Below are 24030 nucleotides of genomic sequence, written 5' to 3'. Positions count from 1 at the left end.
AATGCTGTCGGCTTGCGTCAGTAGTAGGTTTCCTATTTCTGCATGCTTTGGGAATTGGCTGGCAGGAGACCTTCACTTTGTCATATCACACGAATTTGTCAAAGGTAGCTATAACTTTGCATTGTGTTGTAAATTCTTACTGTTTGTAAAGAGTCAAAAACATGGAGTTTCATAAAAGTTCAGAGGGAGCAGTGCAGTTCAGAGAAAAAGAATATGGGGGGAAGGAGACTTTGTTCATTTCCAATAGTCGCCAGCAATACTCAAGTCTTCAGCTCCCAAATTCCACAGAGTGTGAATAGCAGGCTTAAAGTACAAATACAATGCATCTTATTCTTAGTAAACAAAATTAAACAATGCATGGGGTTAACTTAATTGCACAGGAAAAATTCACTAGGTGGTTAAAAAGGTTATCAAAAGGACATCTACAAACTCAGCCCCTGCATATTTGCTGGAAGGTGAAGATTCTGGTCTGCCATAAAATTTAATAAACAAGATTGCCCAGGAATTTTCCAATTCTGTACTTTAGTCCCTGCTGGAACTGTTTGAGTGACTAGCATGCAGGACTCATGCTAGTGCCTTAACACTTCAAAAAGTGAAAATAATTGCTGTTTATGTCCTTGATTCAGGCTGCATCAGAAGCGACTCTTTCTCCAGAAGCAGTCCCAGCTGCAGGCCTATTTTAACCAGATGCAAATAGCTGAGAGCTCATACCCAAGGTCAAGTCAATTGCCACTTTCATGCCAGGAGGAGCAACAACAACAACAGCAGCAGCAGCAATCAACCCAGTTCAGCCTGCAGCAGCCTCTGAGCCCTGTGATGGAGCCTTCCTCAGAACAAATGCAATACGACCCCTTCCTCAGTCAATACCAGAAGGTACAGCTGGATCCACTGCCACCCTCCCAGATCACCAGCTCATCACGGTTGTCATCACCAGTTCAGGTGCAGCAGCCGCCACAGTCCTTACAATATTCATATCAGACTTGTGAATTGCCTGTTGTCACCTCTTCTGAGCCAGACTACCCAGACCAGTGCCAGTATTCCATGGACCCAGCACAACAGAGCAGTGTAGCATTGCCTGACAGCCAGAGCAGCTCAGCATCTCATGAGTCCCAGTCAAACTATGATGCATTAACCCTCTCGGAATTGCCTGGACTCTTTGATTGTGAAATGATGGAGACTGTAGATCCCCAGCACAGTGGCTATGTCCTGGTGAATTAATACCATGGGGTGACTAACGTAAGAGTGGAAGACAGGACAAATGGAGAAGCATGTGAATTTTTGGTTTTTGTTCCTACCCCAAAGTTCATGGTAATTTTTCAACCCTTGAATTAACAGGGGAACTAAAAATCCACCTGACTGAAAAAAAAAACAGGCAGTGGAGAGAAGTGTTTGGCCACTAGCTCCTCTTGCTGGTGTCAGGAGCTAGAGAACAGATAGTGCAGTTTCATCCCATAAAGAACTAGTTTGCATAGAAGGAGGCAAAAAAGTGAATTTTAGAAGAAGGAAGTAGCCCCTTTTAAAAAAGATTCGGGAGTTAGTCAGTATTCATCTAACATTCACTTGGAGAAACAAGAATGAGTGCACATTGTATTGTACTTCTTGGCAATAAAAGCAATAGTTTTCATTGAAATTTGGGGTAGATTTGGGTCTGCGCTGATGGCAATTGTAATACTCTTGAAACAGTAGCAAGGGGTGGAATTAAAGGAAAGTTGCACTTTGGCATCCAATTGCTGGTTAAGCTACTGATCTGGAACTACTCCATGGTAAGTCTCCAAGATCACCAGGCATCTCAGGCAGCTGCCACTTCCTCCTGCTAGCAAGTAAACAGTATCTCCCAAGCCTGCCAAGGAACTCTTAATTGTCCACTAAGGGAAGCTTCTGGATCTCCGCTAAGTCACATCTTGACTTTGTCAAAAGATACCTGGAACTGACACAGGGCACCACAGTGGTTTGTAGAGACCTCTGGGTGGGGATCAGAATACTAAAGGATTAGCTAACAGAGAGATAGAAGGTAAGAAGTACCATAAGAAAAATCAAGAGCTGCAGCCAATGGCATTTTAAAAAAAAAAATCCACCTGGGTGGCTTTTGAAATCAACCCTTTTTGTAGGCAGGCCTTTGTGGAGGGCTCTGTCTTGGAGAAGGTTCCGACCACTGGAAAGGATCCATCTGTCCTTCTGTTGCATTTTAAAAACAAGCAAACAAACTGTGTTTTGAATTTGCAATATGTGTTGCTGGTGGTTTATTGAGCTTTGTATATTTGGACAATTATTTAGGGTTTTAGAACTTAAGGATAAAAACAATGAGCTTAAAAACCCCTGTGAAGTGATAGTGCTGTGCCTTTTTCAGTTCTTTATCAGCCTATATGCTTTTTTTCTGAAGAAAGTAGACAATACCCCATTTATATCCTTGCTATAGCCAAAGTTCCTTCAGAGCACACGTTCCACCATGTGGAACATAATGTTTAACTTTCTTAATGTTTTGATTGTTCATGTATATATAACATTGAAAGTATTACAGCAATATTTAGCATCACAAACTGTTGATGTATCAACCATTTCAAGAAATACTAAACTCAGCAAGCAGTTACATTTCCAGAACTTTCCATCATGAAATGAGAGTCAGAGGAGGATTATTTAAGAATCTGCAGAAGGCTTAGATCTCTGGTTTGGGTTTTGTCTCTAGCCTTTAAGTATTGTGGTATATTACAGGATGATAGACAAATGAAGCTCACAGCTAGACAGTTCAGCCCTTTTCTGAGAAAACATAAAGCACAATTGCAGATTCATTAAAGCACAAAGAATGGCAGAGAAACTGTGCTGATCACATATGTATAAAACACCACTTTGTTTGCTGGAAAGCTTGATGAGCTAAGGTCTTTGATACTACAAATGATGAGGGTATAGTCACCAGACTCAAAAGTTTGGGTATTCAGGGCATGTGGTCACTTAAAAATTGAATGGGTTGAACAGGTAGCAGAAGGAAGAAACAAACAAAAGAAGTACTTCTGGTATGTTGGTTCTTCCATATTTGTCAAATCACAGATCCTACCAAGCTAGAAAAAGGAGTTCTCAAAGCTGCTCTCTTTTCCTTCACTGGAAAGGTGGATAATCAGCCAGCATTTACAGCAATAAGACCACAATTAAATGTGGAATAGTAGGACTTTAGTCACTGGTGTTGTAGGCTGTGTGAAGGAGGGAAGGGTTTAACAACTGACAGAAGACACCTTGCTTCCTGTATACTACAATTAGAGAGGCAACTCCTGTTGCTATGTAGCCTGCTCTGATACTGGTCCAGTTGTGCAGCTGGACTCAATCCATAAGTGCTCAGCTTCTACCTCTGATATCACAGTGATTCTCAAGGCATCAGCAAAGGAGAGTTTAAAGAACAGGGGTCACATCCATACACTACTTATGTGATGCAAGATAAAGAGGGCTAGAAAGCTATACTTTAAATAGCTGAGACAGATAGAAAAGGGTTTTATTATGTGGTTTCCCCTCAAAAGGAAACTCTGACACAGTAAATGGTTATGGAACACCCCTATGACACCTTAAGTGACCAACAAAGGGAAGGGAAACAGTTTGACAAATACTGCAGCATAACAGAGCAGGCATTTCAGTACTGCAAAAAAAAGAAAAAGAGGCAACAAAGAGTCCTGTCATTCCTTCTTCCCTACCCCACAGCATAATAAACATTTTCTGGAATTTTAATATCTGACTGAGCACTCAAGGAGCTATGCAGTGAAAACTGCTAACAGGACACACAACATCTATGGAGACAGGTCCAGTTCTGCTCCAGGAGCTGGGTTACTACCATAACTATTAACCACTTCCTTCCCCATCCAACTCCAGGATACTGTGTATTTCAGGACTCAAAGAGAAAAATAATTCTGTTCTTGAGCTCTACGATTCATTTATCAGGATGTGCCAACTAGTCTAAGCTCATTTGAGCTTTGTAGTGCTAGTAAGGGGGAAGCTACAGTGTTTTTTAATGTAGTTTAGACTGACTCTTCCCCTCAACCAAAAGCATATTTAACATTTCATGTAATTTCCTTTAAGCCAATTAGAATAAAAGGCTTCTACTGCCTTCTAATATGGCAGAGTATCCATTGGGCACCACTTCATACTACTTCGAAGTGGCTTTTTTGTTCAAATCTGTTATGTCTAACATTAGAGAACTGTGTACTACTGTTAGGGTAATTATTAGCTTTATTATCTTGTATTACAGACTCCTTTGAAGAGACTTTGGTGTGATGTATATGGGGTAAAAATTTCATATGGAGAAAAGTGCAATATGTGTGTGTGGTACGTTCTTTAATGTATTTTTTTAAGGAGTTAGAGGGTTTAGTCTCTGCTTTGGGATAAATGCACTAGTTTTGTGAGCTCCAGTTTGGCAAGTTCATCTGTAGTATTTACATGCAACTGATATGCTGGACTCTGTAAAGCAATTACAGTGTATTAATACAAAATAAAGAATATGTGCATTTCATTTTTAAATTATGTAGTGAGCTAAAGCAGCCCCTGCTGCTCTTGTGTTCTCAATATAATACATAAAGAGCAGCCTCTTTATGTATTATATTGAGGTTATTTTATCTCTGAGGCACCAAGCTACAAATGACAAAAAAAAAAAACCAATGTCTACTGCAAAGGCTGGATTTTCTAGACTGAAGTTTGCTTCCTGTCATTTTGACATACTTGGGGTAGTTGATACCACTGACTTTTGAAGGCAAATATGAATGGACAAAGCATTCCAATAGCTTCAACAGAAGAGCTTCATTTCTTTACTGCCTGCTACGCCATGGAATGTCAAACACCTCAGGAGCATGCCTCCAACACAGGCAAGGTCCATCTGTCTGTGGTGTATCACCTTGACTTTGAAAGAGGAAAGTTATTCTCAAAACTACTATCATTTTTGACATTTTTCCACATTACTCAATATACACTATCCAACAGGCGATACAGAAGCAGTTTAATGCTGATCATATTATGCTAAACCCTAGGAACACTGTGAAATGGACAGGGGTTTGGGTAGACCCTAGGCTAAACCCTAGGAACACTGTGTGAAATGGACAGGGGTTTTGGCAGAGGGAATCCATCATAATTTCCCTAGTAACATAATCACAGCATGCCACCATGTTATCCCTTGCTCCACTGAGAAGTACCAGTCTGGATTTGACCAGAAAAAGCACTTAGAGGGAGCTGCTTTGGATCAGAATTATTACCTCACAGAAAGAAGTGAGATTTTTCCTTTAGACATCATTGTGGAACAGTTTCCCCCAAGACTCCAAAGTTACCGTGAAATTTCTTGAGGTTAGATTTTTCGTCTGTCTCCTGTTACATCAAGTGCAATTAAAAAGAGATTGTGTCCACAAGAAAGATCTGCTTCCTTGGTTTTCTAACTTTCCACATTATCTTTACCTGTAAAAACATTCCTTCTCTGTACACCCTCTACAATAATTTGTTTTAGCAGCTCTGCAATGCAAAGCAGTTTGGGACAGGACGGGGGAACGTCAAAAAATTAAATTGACTCTTTGCTGGGAAAAACAAAGCTCCTCAATTTCTCACTAAAAGAAAAGGACTCAAATAAAACCACTGTCCTAAGCTCTTTAAATTAAATCTTTCTCTGTAGAGAAAAAGGTTGCAAAATAAAAAAAAGCATAGGTCCCCGTTACAGCCATTCTAGATAGCATAGGAGCAGTTGTTAGGGCACTGAGAGCAGGTTTTTTAAAGTTACTTACTTTCCACTGATTTAATTCTTCATTAAAAAAAAACAATTGGATTAGTACAATCTAATGCTATAGATATGGTTATACCATGCAGTGTCACTTACAATGGTTGTATTTCCATATGTGTACAGGAACTGTCTTGGTTGGAAATAGGTGTCAATACCACATGGGGATTTTACTGAATGTTCCTAAATTAAGAGAGTTTTGGAAAGCTATGCACGCAACAGTAAATTACAACTAGGTCCTGCTGAGCTAGTTATGCTACCAACTGCCAAGAGTCTGTATTTCTGCAGTCCACATACAGTTTAAGGCAGACCAAAGAATCAAGGCACTGCATGGGACACTACAGTCTTTTGTATAGACTGGAAAACTTCATGCCACAAGATGGTTATAGTACTTTCTACTTTCATCAATAGAAGACCATTCAAAATTACTTAATATCAGATCAAGAAACAGTAGGCAAAGTTGGGGAAAATTCTTCTGTGGAATCAGAAACAATAAGATTACCCATGTTTTCTGCTCTCCCCCATCTCTGCTTGGACAGCAAGTTTGAGTCAGCCTGTAAGAGACCTCCTGAGAAGCCCCACTCCCAAGAACAGAACAAGACATAGATATTCATGAATTGCATCCTGTTAACTACTTTCCTTAAAACCTTTTACCCTGATCTGGGGTGTAATAGGCTTACCTTGACTTAGCCTAAGACAATCTAGGATTAGAAGGGAGGCTTCTTACCTCTAGAACTATAGGCAACAGCAGTGAAAAATTCATCTTGCTCTGTTACTTGCAGCACTACACCACTGTCCTGTTGAGGGTGAAAACTGAAAGTGAACCATATCTATTCTCTGGTAATTTAGGCAGAAAGTTTACATTCACAGAGAGAATGGGCAACTCCAGAAGAGGGTCTGTGGAAAAGCAAAATGCCATGGTCTTCACAGAGGGAGCATCAGAGACCAGAAGATAACTAACATAGGCAAAACGTTACAGTTCTTCCATGGGACTGCACCAACAGTTACATGACAAAAAAGGTCATGGGGGGGGAGGAATCTCAATAGCTCTTTTCTCAACATCACTTGCAACACTCTTGTGACCCTCAGGGTTTATTGAGGAAACCCCTCCAATAGGAAGAAAAGTGTGATGCTCAGAGATGTCGAGCAAAAATTAGTGTAGTACCTGGCAGATTCACCTATCCTCCCGTGCTGAAACTGCTGTCCCTATTGCATTTGTGTAGCAACCTCAGCTACAACTGGCCATGAACAGCTGCAGCTGAGCAGTTAGTATAACACACTGGGACACAAAATACTTCGCAACAGAATTAGTAGCTTGGTTTGTAACAGTACTGACCAACTTGACCCATCATCTTCCACACTCCCATGAATCAGAAGTGCCAAAGAAGCCTTTAGACTACGCACCTGGGCAGGATACCAACAATGCTGTGCCTTAACTCTACACCAAGCTCAACACATTCAGCGTATCTCTCATGGCTGCTTTCCCACATACCCTGCTCCTCTGCTGACTCCTAAAACTCCTGATACAGTCTTGGGCAATGATCCAAGCGAGAAGGGTGAAGTGCTATATCTGCCTGCATGCCCCGCTTAACCAGAGACATCAGCCAGAGGTCACAGGATGACTCAAGCTGCACAGAGACAGGAACTGTTAGTCACTCCTTCCCCAACAGCACCACAAACAGGCTACATACCGGACAGGAAAAAAAGAACACAAATGCACTTTCCCATACAGACACAGTCTTTCACTGCTAGCAGTCAAAGCAAAACCAGAGAAGGTCACACCTTAAGGGGTTACCTCAACTAACCTTACAAGCTGTCTGGAAGACACTCCCCATCCCCCCCCACCCCTGAAATGCAAAGGGTAAGCCCTCCTTATCCCAGTGGAGACAGGAGAAAGCCCTCCCCGTCACTGGGATAAGTTCTGACTTACAGACTAGGTCAGAGCCTTTAAATCCCTTGCAGAGTTGCAGAGCACAGCATTTCTCTGCTGGGCATCAGGCCAGCAGAGCTTTCCTTTTCAGTGTTATCTGGCTGACACTGCTCATTTAAGTCCCTGCCAGATGGATCAGCAGCAAGGCTGTCACAGGGACACAATACACATGAGGTAGCAGCTGACTGTCAGCACAGTTTATGCATGGGGTGAAAGCAGAATGCATGCACGTCTCTTCCCACATTGTAAGCCATTAGGCTTTTACAATCTGAGTATAGCTTTAAAACTGTGTCTGAATTTGGTGCATAACATCTCTATGGGCATGAGCTTCAGCTTCTGTTCACCTTGCACCAGAGTCCTAAACACATTAAGGATAAGCCTTGAAAAGCTTCATCCCCAAGTCCTTTTGGTGTAGAGCGGGGGGGGGGGGGGGGGGGCACGAGATTAGTTGAGGGAAGAGTGGAGAGAAAGCCCATGAATGGACTGGTGCATTAGAAAGAGGGAAAGGCTGACTGTCTAGGGGAGGGCTGCAGGAGTAGATAGCCCCAGTAACAAATACTCTCAATGACAGCTCAAAAAGACACAAACCCCTACCCACACATGCACTGCAAAAACCTGATCCTCTTCACGTACAGAGCACGAAGGACTTCTGCAGACCAGAATGCAGACGTATGGTCAGAAAAGCTCCAACAGCGATACAGCCAATAGCTGGAAGCTTTAGTCTTGCAAGGCTTCAGCCAAATCTAGACACTGGTCCTCCTAGTACAGGCAGATTTGTATACTTGGGTAGGTAAACAGCACCAAACAGCAACAAGGCTGCATGCATTTACCTGGAGCTATACCAACTTGGGCACTGGAAGGACAGATTTGTTGGCTGAAGATGAAGTCTCCCTCCCTCCCCAGCTCTGCTTGCCAAGATACTAACTCGGGATTATCTGAAACATCATAGACAAGCTGCAGAGCTCAGTGTAGTCCTCAGGTAAACAGCATTGCCCAGTCCTAGGCTGCCCAGAGGAATACTCCACATCACAGCCACGCTTCTTCCCAGCTTGTGTCGATCCCTCCACCAGCTACATGCAAAGCCTGCATGCAACACCCATGCTGGTTTGCACTTCGCTCACATGTCAGGGAATTATAGCAGTGACAGGAGTCATCTGCTTTGTAGCAACAGCCAGCACAGGACTGTTTGCATGTAAATACAAGCTAGTTTCTTTCCTACAGCTCGTCCCACGAGGCAGACTTTCTCCCACAGCAAAACATCAGGCCCGTAAAAAGCAAGGACCAAAATAATAAATGCTTTACCAGCACCTGTTCTTGACAGGCCCAACACCCTGCAGCACAAACAAGGACAAGTTTATTTCATGCCTACTGCTGAGCATACCTTCATCTAGCCCTCGTGAGGTGGTAAATGCAATCAACAGAGTAGAGCTTGAAGTTGAAGAGCAGTACGCAAGCCAGGCAAAGCACTGTCTCCGGCCACAAGACAGACTTTGGAGGTTTTATCACCTGATGAACTATCCCTTTTTCTTTGGGACCACTAGCTTTTTAGATTCAGTTCTTCTCCTTTGCCCCTTCTCAACTCAGTCTCCAGGATATGAGAGGACTATTCCCCTCCTGCTGCCCACTATCTAGAGGAACATGACATAAACATGAAGGCTGATGTGAATGGAGAATGAATGGGAACATCCAGGTGTGAAAGCACTGAAAGGAACAAAGTGTGGGAGAAGGCCTTTAAGAATAGAAGGTGTAGGTGGCATCTAGATTAAGAGGACATTCAGATCCCAGCATATGGCGAGTTAATCCTGATGGCTCACAGAATAAGTGGAGGGTAGAGGAGTAAAGCAGATTGAGAGACTGATCCCTGTTAGCTCCTAAAGGGTTCAAAAGGTACATCTAAAACCAGCATCTTGCCACCAATCTAAGAGCAGCCCAGGAGACATAGAGAGGACGCCATAGGTATCACCCCTGTCTTCCACCTCCATCATTGCAAGGAATCCTGACCGGATCACATGGCGACACACATATTGGTGCTTGTGAGCATGTGGGCAAGCGAGATCAAGTTTATTTTAAATTGAAATCACATTTTCCCCTCTTGTAAGACCTCATATTGTCACAACACTGTTTTTCACATTAACTGAAGAAGAACACAAGCTGTAGGCAGAATGCATATAGACTTAATTGCTAGACAACACAAAAGGGAAACACATACGCTAGGCTTTATGCTACGGCTGTTTTAGTAGATTTAAGACAAACAAACCAACCAACCACTCTTATCCTAATGGCTGTTATTTCCAAGTAAGAATGGAGCTGATGGGCAGAGGGCTGCATTACTTATTAAAAAAAATACTGTGGATGAATTTTGCAATTAATCACCACATCAGATAGCAGCTGGATTTACTTAAATTGGAACTGCTTAAATAAAGAATTGGAAGAGGGGCAGAGAGGGCTGAGAAGGCAGAGGGGGCTGCATTTTGGAAATTATCTGGTAGATCTGAAAAGGCTCAACTAAGTTTATGTTCACACAAAAAAACCCAAGGACTCAGATAAGTTATCCCCAAGATGGACAGAGTGGGTAACCTCTTTAAAGGTTCTTAGAAGATGTTTCTGGAGGAGCTGATCAAAGAGAAGGACTTGCTCATTGGACTGCTAAAGCAGTTTCAGACACGCAAACCTGTCTGACAATGAGGCATAGTCTAGTAAATACTGTTCTATGCAGACACGTAAGTAAGATCTTTACTTTATGTAAAGTAAATGGAGAGAAAAGGCATAGTCTTTTTGTGTCTTTAATGGCATGTCCTCCTAAAAGGGTCACGACACGGAGGCAAATATTCTCAAAAGCAGAGAGTTGAAACAAAAAAGGCACAACAGCAACAGACTGATGATAATCAGACTTCACAAATACTGTAGTAAGGAATACAATGCAAGATCAGGCTTGTGAGTATACTTAGCTGCCACTACAGAGGATGTGACCAAATGCAATGCTGTATGACAAGCAGGGGGTAGAACTTAATCTCTTAATTTGTGTATTTTCTAATGAGGGAGTAGAGCCTGACTATTTAATCATATATAAGAACACCCTACACATGAAATCGAAGATTTAAGACTAAATATAAAGTTATAGCAGAAATTTATTCCCCCCCCTCCTCCCTTTCCCCCTCCACTACTGGACATTCAAAGCGCAAAACTGGAAAATGGTGCGTAAGTTCTGTAGCCCTGACAGGGCCAAAATACAAGGAACATTGCCAAGCAGGTCAACGAAGTGTAGAGAATTGCAAGTTAAGACAACAAAGGTGTTGTGATTTTTGCTGATTCACATTATTTTCTGATGGGGACATTATACTGCATGTTTGGAGTGGAGGTCAGATGGCAGAAAGCTCATTTTCAATACGATGAAAAGAAACTTCTAATTGGGTGAATCTTACAGGGAATCAACTGTGAATTACATACGCAAAACCTCAAAGGAATAAGAATCAGGAAAATGAATGGAGAGAAAAGGCAGATTTAGCTGCTAAAGCAGCAGCCAGCACGGGGCACACGGAGCAACTTGTAATGGCTGTTATTTTGGCACAACAGAAACAACAGGACCAAGGCAGACAGAAAAATGAGGAATTGATAAATTGATGTCATAACATTTTACATGATAACTGGAAAAAGACAAGTTAAGTAGTAGTGTGGAACAACATAGATAGCAACAGGTGCCAAGAGATTGGATCCAAAATTGAAGCATGCAGAAGACGAGGCAAGACAAAGACAAGTCACCTCCTACCGCCCCAGCAGGCTGTTGTACTTGTAAGCGTGCACACAGTCTATTTTATACTTAAGTGGCCAAAAACAGCCCACAGCAATGCATATTGTCTGGTAGCGATTCCTTTTCTTTTTCAGAGGAGTTACAGAGCCTTCCAGGACTCATACGTGACAAGTAGGAGACTCTGTTGTGTGTTTGAAATTGATACCCCAAAACCTCACAGTCTACAGGCTAAATGGGAAGGCCCTTTTGTAAATATAAACGGATGAGCCTCCTGCATTTAATACAAATAACCCTCCTTATAAACAAATGCCACAGGTGAAGAGAAGACACAAGAAAAACTGGAGCAGGATGATCAGGAGGGAGGTAAAAGCACATAGGGAGGGAGGAGGGGGGAAAAAAAAAAAAATTTGAAAGCTTCACCAATCAGGGGAAGCTCTGTCTCTCAGTGGGGATGGCTATGCCTCTTACTGTTAACAGCAGTTGCAAAATAATGGATGTTTCTGCCTCCACTGCCTTAAGGATTATAGGAGGTAATTGCAAAGCATTTGTACTATTGCTTACACCTCAAGATACAGAGAATAACACTGTGCCACTGACTAAGGTTTCCAAGTCTAGCCCACACAGAGTATATTCCTTTAAACATGATATTAACCTGATTTGGACAGGTTATTCTGATTCTGGTTGAAAATTAGTAGAACAAAGAGTAACTATAACAGAGCATGGGCATCCAGACAGACTAAGAAATTTTAGGTTAATCCAAGTGTAAAATCCCAATATATAGTGGAAACTGAAACCAGGGAAGAGACATGTCTAGCTCACAGTATCCTCTACTTTAAAAGACCCCTAATGAAAAATCAAACCTACAGTTCAAGCAACAGATAATACCATTCAGTGCCAGTAATTTACAACCCACAAGCTGACATCAAACAGCAAAACTGTTTATTATCTTAGAAAACCACAAATATTACAAAGGATGAGAAGTTAATCCTGGGGGCTCAGAGAGTAAACAGTGGGGGCCAGGAAGGGGGGTAAAGATTAAGAAACTGAACGTTGCCAGCTCCTAAAGGGGTCAAAAGGCATACCCAAAACCCACACATCGCCACCAATCTAAGAATAACCACAGAAACGCAAGCAGGATGCCCTAAGGTGCCATCCCTGTCCTCAGCATCGTTGCAGGGAATCCTAAACAGACCACATGGATATATATACATGATGGCAACATGTCCATGAGCATGTGGGTATAAGGGTGTAAGCAATTCAAGTCAGGCTTGTTTTAAAATAAAATCACCTTCCCCTCCTGTAAGAACTCACCCTGTGTTTTGCTATATTGCCACAACATTATTATCTGCAGCTGTTTCTAAACAACACAGCCTATGTGTGGGATCTTCCCTCTCCCACCAGCCAGAGACTGCAGGAGTATACAGCAGGAACCTTTGTCACCTCCCACCTGGCCTCACAAAGCTACAGAGATGAGAGGGGCAGTTCAGTACATGGCTCACAGTGGCTTGTTTCAAAAACTGTCTGCAAACCCAGGCAGACAGCTCTGCTCTGCTCCAGCTACACTCAGCTCACATCAAAGCAGCTTTTTCTAACCCAAACTGCTGGAGCCATACTTTTTAAGCAAAGCTGAGACTGAAGCACACAACACTAGCACCACACGACAATACCAGGATGCCTCTGTCCAAGCCCAACCTGCTGCTAAAAAGCAAACAGAATTATGCTGTGAGACACACTGATTTCTCTTTGTTCCTCTACAAGCACCGATATCAATAAAAGGCTATTCAGGGAGAGGAGACTCATACACCAGATCTTATCTTTCCAGTTTATTTCAAAAGTTCTATCTGTCCATTTTTCCAGGGCTTTCCAGCAAGGATTCAATACAATATCCCTAGTGGGAAGGTTCCATTTCCCATAGAGCTGTCACTCAGTGCCAAGAAAGAGTTTAAATATGGTGGTTTGAGAAGAGATGTCTTTGCTCAAAGAGGTACTGAAATGCGGTAATTTTCTGCAAGGAAAATGCCATAATATGGTTTTATGTAACACTCCCTGCTGAACTCGCTTATCAGCAAATAAAGGCTACAGTGTTTTCACACGAATCCATGTGGTGTTGGTTTGCAGAATAGGAGCAAAATGAGTTGCACACGGAAAGCTAATAGGAGGTTTGTTCCCAAAATATTCACAAATGGACATTTACTTAGCTGAGAATTATATGCTGAGTTCTGGAAAGGTTAGGCACATTTAGGGAGTTCATAAGCTCTCTGCAGCTTGTCTCCTGCAGGCTGCTATAGTGGAGAGAAGCTGAGAGCATGCAGCTGCTGACGTCAATAGGGTAAATAATACCATGTACTGAAATCACCTGGGTACGCATTACCCTTTCCACAGAGCCTGCTGAGCACACTGTGCTGCAGAGCACTCTGGGAAGCCCAGGTGTCTGCTTGCATGGCAAATACTACATCAAATCAAGTAAATATTCTCCAGGACCACCACTCCCCCAACAAAAAATAAATACATTGAGCTCCTCAGGGCTCAGGGTTATCTCTTTCTTTGAAAGCACAGTGTACAGCACCATTGCTCAGTTCATGTACCAAGAGCTGGGTACTGTGATACACAAATGCCAAATAGCAAACCTCTCAGAAGAGAGCAAAGGCAACCTTTCCCTGTTCCAGGACAGGCTGTTCCATTTGCAATTAACAGCTTACATCTTAAGTCACTTGGAGAGGCCACTTCGCTGCTGGTCTGGGGAATCAGGAGCTTACATGTCCACAAAGGTAGCAGAGCTCCTTTTCATGGGTCTGCAAGACCTGGGATCCTCTCCTTCAACAAGCCAGCCCACCAAGTCCAGTCTGCATGAGGGACTCACAGCAGCCAAAGGGAACTGCGCAGCAGTGCTGGCCAGCAAATACTGTCAGGATCTCAGACCACAACACCCAGAAAATGGTGGGTACAGTAACAGCAGATACTGCAGGCAAGTAATTCTCTAAATACCTATGAAGGCAGAATCCCTCCCACCTCCACTCAGAAAAACAGTGCCAAAGCTGGCAAGTGAGTGCACAGCATCTCCCAAACCCCAGCCCAGCACCCTAGCCACTAGGCCACACTGTTCCTCCAGCAAGCTGGGTCTGCTGCCTTCAGAGCAGGCAGAAAAGGAGCTAAAGCCAGTGGTCCTGCTGCCAGAGTTCAGGCATGCACTCCCACCCCAGGTTCCCAGCCTTGCAGACTGTAAGCTCCAAGTGTATCAGTCCATCTGAGGTGAAGAGGGGAACAACAACTGGAACCACCACGCAGAAAACCTGGCTTTAACCTCCTTCCCTGGATATACTTGCTGTGAGTAAAAGCAGGAGGACATTATTATTAATGCAGCAAATTAGCGGTTGAGTCCTGTTAGCACTGCTCACGTCACTGTAGCTGCATTAAAGGCTGTTAGAGAGACATATAAATTATTCACACTAATCAGGGCACTGACAGCAAGATCTGGGGGCACAGCCAGGGCAGTGGCTGCAGCTTCCTGCTAGCAGTACCTTGTCATGACTGGAGGCCAGCTGCTCTCCTTTCTTGACAAGCGTTTCCTTGGAGCGGTTGCCATGTCAACACATCTGTCTAGGCCATCCTACTTGTCAAAAGTTTAAGGTAATTTAGCACAGAAAGCCAAGGGAGGTTCTGAAGTGCTTTAACCCTTTTCATGCTCTGAGCAAGCTCTTCCCCAGGAAGATGGCTGGAGTGGCGGCAAGCCAGAGAGAATTTGCAGAGCTGCTAATGGAAACGGAAATAGCTGCCGAATTTCCCCTGCCAAGGGATCCACCAAGACCTCTGGATGCAGTAAGGTAAAAAAACCCAAAAAACAAAAACAACACAAAAACTCACCCCCCACCCCCCAAACAAACACACAAAAACCAAACCACAACCACCAAACCCAAAAAACCAAACAACAACAACAAAAGCATGCACACACAAAACCGAAAAAAACCAACAGCTCTATACTAGGAGTCCTGGTCTGGCAGCAATTGCCTAGAGCCTGAGTCACTGAGGCACAAACTGGATAGCCTTGTGCCCAGCAGCAAATGGTTCCTGCTCAGCATAAGTGGCGGGCTCACAGACCGGCATGCTCTTGGCTCTGCACATCCTACTCTGAACCTTAGAGAAACATGCCCACAGCCAGCACCCCTGCACACAGACCTCCCCACAGTAAGGCTTATTGCTACAAGGCATATCAACTTAGGATTCCCCATTTCTAGCCACAAGGTAAATCATCCTTTTCCAACAGACACAGCAGAGCACTGAGGGTCTCCATGAGCACCCCCCAGCTGCAAGATGATGCTGTGGTATCCAGACCTTCACCCTCTGCTCTGACACAGCCAAGCCCATCCAATGACCTGCATGTCTCCAGACAAGCCTGGCTCAAGGACTGGATTAGGCCAAGTCAAACCAAATGCTGGCTGTGTGCTCCTGAACCAAGCACACGTACACATGGGACCCTGCTTCTTCCTGGACCTGTTTGACAGATTGCACTACCATGAAGAAGCAGCTATAGCTGGCACTGGAGAGTTGAGACTCCTACCAAGCTGAACAGGACAGGAGAAGTTAACCCTGTGTGTTTACAGCATTGTCTGTGAAAAGAAAAATCAAAACACACTTACTGTTTCCCCAGAAAGCTTCTAACAAGAGTGAGAGCAAGCAAAACCCAACCAAAGTATCATGAAACCAGAAGGCTATTTTTCCCCCTTAATACCTCAGGTTGCCACATATCACTCTGATGCCAAGGTCCAGTTAAATAAGCAAGACCCTGACCTCCTCCTAGAGCCACATGGCTTTAATCTTTAGCCTTTCTAGTTTAACCCAGGCCCTTAACCTCTAGCTCCAAAGACACTCTTGTGGCCACAAGCACTTCACCTTGTTGTATTAATGTTTATTTAAAGTAATCACATATTTGAAGAGAGGCCAGAGCTGATTCAGTACTTCCAGTCTAAAAAGATCAGATGTTTCTCAGTTCCCCAGAACGATTTAGCCTAAATATTGATGAATGACAATTAATTGGTGCATTTAATACTCCATAGAGCAAGATAGACTTGGAAAGCAAACACTTCGAGTGCCAGTCACTTCATTTCAGCAGAAGCAGTTACAAGGACAACAGGAATTTTGGGGAAGGCTTTCCAAAATCACCATCAGGAAAGCTCACACAACCTACTTCAAAGGGCCTACAAAGACAGTCTGCTCCCTGAACAAGCATTTCTTGAGCTCCAAGAAGCCCCAATAACTCCCTTCTGACCTGCTCAGATGACATGTTTTGATCAAGGTAAACACACACAAACACAGCAACAGCAAAAAAAACAAGGGTTCATAAGCAGCTCATATATGTATTACCCTTGACTCAGAACTGGAGGCTGAGTAAAAAGTACAAAGTGCAAGAAATACCCATGCATTTTTGCTTTATTTTGAACATGTTGCTTAGAGCCCTGCAATGACAAACCCAGCGTTTTGTCTTTCCCTGGGGTATTTGTCCCAGAATACCAGTCTTTAAAAGGGCTGATTTTTATATCAACAGTTCTTAGAAGCCACGATGGCAATTTTTTTTTCTCCAAAAGAATTAATTGTAAACTGCCTAAAAATAAGCCTGGAAAAACTCAGAAAGCAACATCAGCTTCTGGCAGCTTTATTACAGCACTCTTTGTACTATGTGGCCTCCGTTGTTCCTAGCTGGGTCACTGGGGGATGGGAGCAGCCTACTTTAAAGGCCAAGAGACCTCCTGTAGTCACTGAGCAGCTCAGGGACATTCAGTTACAAAGCAATAAGGGGAGACAGCTACACATTTCACCTGGTAACCGAAGAGACCTATACTTAGTGGCTACCTTTCCACAGCAACCCTCACCTCTGAAATCAAGTCATCTACATACACAAGGGCATCCTGTTTTCCCTGAACAGACAGCAGCAGCTATTGGTATCCGACTGTAGGTTTCCAGGAACCACCTCCTAGGAAAGACTAGAAGCCACTCAGGGCAGGGACTCTGCAGCCTGTACAGTGCCCAACAAAGACATGTTACAAACAGGATACAGAAACACAACACCAGCATCAGAGGGTGGGGTTATAGGGAGTCACTGGTGCTGTGGAGCCACTATTCTTTTTGCCAAGCACAGCCACATCTCACACAGTACATACTCTACACAGACTCAGAACAAACAAGGCTCCCTGCAGCCAATTGTGCAGCTCTCCCTGTCCTACCAACACACCAGCTCTCAATCCTGCCAAGAAGTGACCTGCTTCAACCAGTAGAGCACCTTTCTGTGCCTTTGGAGCCCTCCACCACACTTCAGCTGTCCTGCCCTGCCCTCCCCACCCCACCTCCAGCCAGAGAGCTTCCTCCTCCCAACACACCTCCACCCCACAGCCAAATCCCCCTCCCCCTTCTTACCTCCATGCCTCCAGGTATCAGCAAACCCACACAGTACACAATCACCACATACTCTACCCACATCCAACTCAAGCACCGAGAAACTTCTTGAGTGCTCTCAGTGCCACCCAGGTGGTGGTAATCAGGGCTTGTTAGCAGCAGCCAGGCTGGCACAGGTGCTCCAGAAGCACAGAATGAAGGCTGAGGGCTGCGCTGCCCACCTGCCCAGAGGGGCAGGGTGCCAGGCTCTGGAGGCTGTGCATGGTCTGGCTGCTGCACACCTGCAACAATTCACATGTCCTAGTGGTGTTCTTGGTGCAAAAGCCACTGGGGTGAGGCTGACATGATCCAAACATCAGTTTTAGCAAGCACAAAGGAGAGCTCCAGGAAGAGACAATGTAATACACATAAAAAGCTCTTTCTTATTACCAAATGCCCTAGTCAGTGGAGAGCATCCCTCAGAGTGTGACGCTGGCATCTACGGTTTGGTTCATAAAACAGAAAAAAGTCAGGATGTTGCCCTCATAGGCAGTGTTCCTATGCAAAGGTCTTCCCATAACCAGCAAGGACCCCAGGACCTGGGTCATGCTGAGTTTCACACAATAGCGCAGAACACACTCCTCTAGCCCCCTAGAAATATAGCGTTTTTTCTGGAGTGAAGACAGCAGGTGAGGGGTTAATGGGCTAGCACAACAATTCAGGCTGTATCTAAACAGAAAGAAAAATGGCCAAAACACGTCTTAAGAGGAGAGGCAGCTGACGACCAGTAGCATCTGATCTCCTGCTTCCAACAGGCAGTTCAAGGGTGTTTGGAGCCAGGATCAGCTGCTGCATTTTGTTTTCAGTAGTGCCCTTCTCCCTGTTTTTGAAGTAGGTCTCAGTCACAAGGCAGGCAAGGCTAAAAGGTTTTCTGGGAGGGATTTGTTCTGTCAGAGGGGATTTTGGAGACAATACCACCATGTCTGCAGTCTCAAAGGATAGAAATTCTCAGTAAAGTAAAAATGTTGGGGTTTTTTTAACAGAAAGTAACACTCCCTATTTTATAACAAAAGAAAATATCCAAAAACTCAACACCAGCTCTGAGTGGTTTTAAAAATATAACTGGGAACAATCTGACTTCTCTAACCAGATTGTGAGGATAAGGCCTTAGTTGTTAGTGACATGCTTAGCTCCAGGCACCAAGAGTATTTCCAAGGTCACGCAAAAATACTCAACAAGTGAGATGGTGGTAAATTTAGCAGAGTCACATATTCCCCACTGCTGCATGGCACTTGAATCTGGCTTAGCTACACCTTTCTAAGGGTTTCCCTGGAGAAGGTCCACCAATCCCCATTTATTCACAAAGCAAGGTGACTGTTAGGGAGAACCACGTGCTTTGCTGTACTGGCTCTGAAACAATGATACAGTTCTGTGGGCCTGCAGCTGAGGGCTTGAAGGACCGGTAGTTCCCAACAGAGAGAAACTGCTGCTAGCTGAACAGCTTTCTGGGAATTTCCAGAAAGCTGCGGTACCCAATGCTGAATGGCTCACTTGGGAATTATCCTGTAATTCCAACTTTTCATGGGTGTACAGGTAATACCTTTAGCTTGCTGTACAACTGTTCCCTCTCTGCAGTGGTCTAAAAGCATTGATGTGCCTGCAGGGCTGTTGCTGGAGTCAGTATAGTCATGCCTGAAAGACTGTTCCTCAGAGAACACAGACTGGAACAAAGCACCAGTTGGAACAGGGAAGAGCAACCCAAAAGGATAAGCCCCATACAACAGGTTTTCCAACTCTGGAAACCAAGTTCCCCACCTGCTCTGCCGGTAGGCAGAGAGAAGCTTAAAATTTCTCAGCCTTGATTCATTTCATTTTAAAACGCTGTTTGTAAGAAATGTCCACGGCCATCACACAGTCTGCTTTAACAGCAGATCCTTCACCAAGCACTTGCTTTGTGAATGACGTCACTGCCCAATAACAGAGTCAACTACATGGAGACAAGGCAGCTTCTAAAATAAACATGCCTGGTTTCCCTTTTCATGCTGAACGACTTCTATCTGTTGTACTTCCAGGAAACAAATCAGTTAGTGGCTATTAAGAATATTAATCTAAATCAAGTGATCACAGCAGCTTAAATACACTCCTTTAGAGACAGAACAAAAGCTCAAGTCCTCAGCAGTGGAGCTCTGGCTCCACTGAAGTCAGACAAAAGTTCTAATTTCACTTCAGTGTTCAAGGATTTCATGCTTTGCCTTTAGGGAAGTGCAGACTTTGGAAGTGGAGCTGTTTCAAGAGCACTTGCCATTTTGTCCCATTCCCAGAAAGTAAGGAGCACAAAAACATTTTGTCTTCACTGTTGCTCAGTAAAACAAAGGCAAGAACAAGAGAACTGAAGCAAAATGAGCGCAGGGGTATTCGCAGCTTTCACTAAGTAAGGTAGCTGTCTCCGAGACAGGTGAAGAGTCCCATAGCAGGAGTTCAGGTAAACATTTCCCTTCTCACACACAGTAGGTTGTGGGATGCAAGGGCAGTTTTCTGAGACGCCTTTCACACAAAACCAAAGAGCTTCCATGAAAAATCTGAAACTCCACCAAAATCAAAGCACTTGAACTGAGCAGACATCTGGCCTACCACAGCTGAAGCGCAGTGCTATCATGACCATCATTATGAACAGAAAGCAGCTTTCCAAACCCTGCCACCACTACTCCTGTGGAGGGACCTCGGACATGGCTCCTCCCTGCCCTCACAATTAGTCTCCTTCCTGCTCTTTTGCTGCCTTTTCTGTTTAGGCAATGCTGCTTGCTTGCGGGGCTGTCTTTCATTAATGTTACTTTCTCCTTCAAAGAAGTGTCTTTCAAAGCAGGTAGAAATCCTAGTGGAGATAGAGCTGCTGTCCCTTCTACATGTGTAAGTAGGTCAAGATAAACACATAGGTGAGAGGTTTACATCAGCCTGCTGGTGTGTGCAAAACTTGCAGAGACCTTTTCCAGGCTAGGACTTTCCCAAATAGTTTTCCCTGAGAGAATGCAAGACTAGAGCATCTGCCCAACAGACTTCCTCATGTTTCCATAATAACAATGAAATAATCAGCTTTTACATTTCTCTCACCAATAAGAAATTAAGCGTCTCCTGGGACCCCCTTAGAGATACATCTAAGGGAGGATCCACTGGAGCAAACAGAAAACCTTCAGGGAGCTCTGGGTCTAGCCCATTGTTAACAGGGCACCGTGGAAATCACGTTTTGGCTGGTTCAGTCTGGTCCTTCATGCCATTAGATTCCTCAGGAATGAGCTCATAGTTTCTTACAAACTCATGCATCAATGTTTAAATCAAACTTTGACAGCTGCTTTGCAAGGAAAGGGGAAAAACACACAAGTCATACACTCTCCCTTGCTTGCTTGCTTACCTAACCCTTCAGAATGTAATTTTTTACTATAAAAAGCTGAACTTTTACAAGCCAGGAGAACATCTGATGGGGCCCAGCAACACATTTTCTGTGTTACTTTGTGGATTGTGAGTACTGAACATACCAGCGTTCACTTAAAACAGGGAGTCCGTTTGCTCTGCCTTTCTCCTTGGTTACTTTCCTGACCGAAAAGGCTGCTGTTTGATACTAGTTATTGCTACGGTAAAACAACAACAAAACTCCAACAAAAATAACACAACCATAATCTCTGCTGAACTCAGGAGCTGGTCCCAAGCCAAATGCATTATTATAAAGGGCTCTAAAGAAGCTTTTCAGGTAGTTTTTGGGAGCCTAGCCATTCAAGAAATGTCTTTCTTGTAGGGAGAAGTTGTTCTGTCCCTGGAGACCCTGTGCCGAAACCCAGGGCATGTTTGCAGTTGCAGGGAGGTGAAAGCCCGTTTTCTCCAACCTGTTTAGTAGAACAGGCTTTCCTGTTTCCCCAGCATAAGAGTGTTGAAGCCTTCACCTGATGTACTTCCCATCTGGGGATCTCACGGTCTTAGGACTTGATGTCTGACAATACAGCATTGTACCAGCAAACTACAGCTGGCAAGGGGACATAGCTGCAGCAGCCTGGGGCCCAGCAGCTCTGCTGCAATGTTAGAGCTGCATGTTTATGCCATAGGAGCACTCAGCTGCCCCACCAAAGCCTCTGCTCTGCCAGGTGCTGTGCAAAAAAAGTTTTACAGGGGTGTCCTTATTAAAAGGGCATGAGATCTCAGTTTTCCTGCAGCTCCTGTCCCTTCAGAAGGTATGGTGATCTGTCATTCACAAATCATTGATGCTGGCACACAGGCAAATACATGTCTTCCTTATATATTTTTGCATCTAGGAAATAGATTGCAGCATCTAGGATTTTCTCCTTCCAAAAAGACTTTAGAGATGCCAGCTTTTAGATATAATCAGCAATATGAAAACATGGAGAAAACTGGAGCCTCACATGGGGACCCAGCAGCCCAAAGAAAGTCGGGAGCAGCATTCCAGACCAGCAGGGAATCTTTCCTGTAGTCCTGCTTCCTTGACTACAGCAACCACTTAAATACAGTCCATCTTCCCCCGGTGGTGCTTAACCATCTGCAGTCAGTAAGTCATCTCCCATGCAAGCAGTGTTCAACCCCTTGCTGCCACTCTTTTGTAAGGCAGGATGTTGCATTCAACAGGACAGCATGGCCTCATTCAAGAAAGTTCTAGGCTGGGACTCAAGAGACATGCACTTAATTTCTCAACTTTGCCACTATGCTTGCTGGAGACCATGGCATTTTGTGGCTCAACTTCCCTCCCAAAGACAGTAACAACCTCTCTTCACATTGTTTTCCTGACCTGTTCTCCCCTCTGGATTAGGCAATTACCTACTTCTTCTATCAGTAACAAGTTTTTAAGTATCTGGGGGAGCCTGACTGCTAAAGGAACCACCTAGCTGAAAGCTGGTAATCTGCACATCTCCTGTGCTGTATCTCATACAAAGGGCACTTCTGGCCAAGATCCCAGAGGCAGGAGATGCCAGGAGCTCTCAACAGGTACATGCCAGCATTCAGAGAGGCACGTATCATACACACAAGGCCCCATTCTATTTACTGTAGTTTGGCCCCATCTGAGCTGTATTTTTCTCCTGATGTTGAAGTACCAGATGCCTCCTCTCCAGCTAGCATGCTGAAAACCACCTTTGAAAAGGAGCTGGTGTTAGAAACGGAAACTCTCTGCTTTCTAGCCAACAGTGGAAAGAGCTTTGCAAACATGAATAAATTCTATTTCAACCTTCCTTGCAAAGAAAGCATTTGCTCCATTTGGCATGGTTTGTCCCCAGTTTTGTCAGCAAGATTATGAGCCTCATAATCCTGAGGCTCAAAGACACAAATTTAACTGCAAAACCCATCCTTCCTCTCATGTGAAATAAGCAATATAACAGGGTTAGAAGATCCTGAGCTCTTTCTTCCACCTAGAGGTAACAGAACAAGCAACCTGAATTCACACAGCCTGAATAAAGCACCCATCACATTGAAGATTTTCCTGCATTTACTAACCAGATTCTTAGTGATCTCCTCTACCCATCACTCCACCTTTACTGTCTTGTTTCACTTTTGAAGACACCATGTTTCATTTAGGGTCAGGTCTGACATTACTCAGAGCACATAGGACCTAATTCCATGAGTATGTCCTAGACACTATGAGCAAAGAGGCTCTAAGGCAACCTTTTGTGTCCACACTGCCCTGTTATGGGGTCATCTTGCCTCTCTGTTTGGGAAGACACCTAGTGTACTTACAGAAAGAAACCATCATGAAAGCCAGGCACTTCCCAGCAAGCTAACTCAGCTCCAGCCACTGAGATCACACATTGAGACCAACGGTGGTCGGGGAAGGGTTTTATTCCCTAGACATTGCTGTAATTAAACAGAGGAGCTGCTCCCTCCCCAAGAATATCAGTCAAGTCCTACAGAATTACATAGCAACCTTTTTCATCTATAATTAAATATTAATAAATACTATAATAGAGTTTTTAATTATAGCATCTATACATACTTAAATCCACTATTATTTATATCTACTCATAATTGCTCATTAATCACACACCAAGTAAACCTAGAATCACCTGAAAAATTCCACTTAAGCTTTGTAAATTATCATCAGTCAAAGGAATGTAACCATCCAAAAGTCTGCCTTCAAACAAAACGTGCCACAGCATTTCTTATTACCTAATACTATACACCTGTAAGAGCTGGAGAATCGCTTTCCCTCCAAACAAACTAATCTGCCCCGTGTTGCCAGGGAAGCTGGAGGGAAGCAGGCATTGGAGGCTG

General features: G+C 43.9%; 1 protein-coding gene across 4 annotated transcripts in view; it reads left to right on the top strand.

Annotated features, from left to right (window-relative positions):
- Nucleotides 1-3462, top strand: part of SIK2 (salt inducible kinase 2) — a 59012-nt gene extending 55550 nt beyond the window's left edge. For all 4 annotated transcript variants that reach the window (XM_075521068.1, XM_075521066.1, XM_075521067.1 and 1 more), the window contains one exon: nt 627-3462. In XM_075521068.1, coding sequence (XP_075377183.1) covers nt 627-1218 — 592 coding nt within the window. In that variant the 3' untranslated portion in view covers nt 1219-3462. The remainder of the gene's footprint in view (nt 1-626) is intronic.
- Nucleotides 3463-24030: the final 20568 nt, after the last annotated feature.

The sequence above is a fragment of the Mycteria americana genome, chromosome 19 (genome assembly GCF_035582795.1).
Source record: "Mycteria americana isolate JAX WOST 10 ecotype Jacksonville Zoo and Gardens chromosome 19, USCA_MyAme_1.0, whole genome shotgun sequence".
Lineage (NCBI taxonomy): Eukaryota > Metazoa > Chordata > Aves > Ciconiiformes > Ciconiidae > Mycteria > Mycteria americana.
Note: the sequence above shows the minus strand (reverse complement) of the source record. Positions and strands in the feature narration are given on the sequence as shown.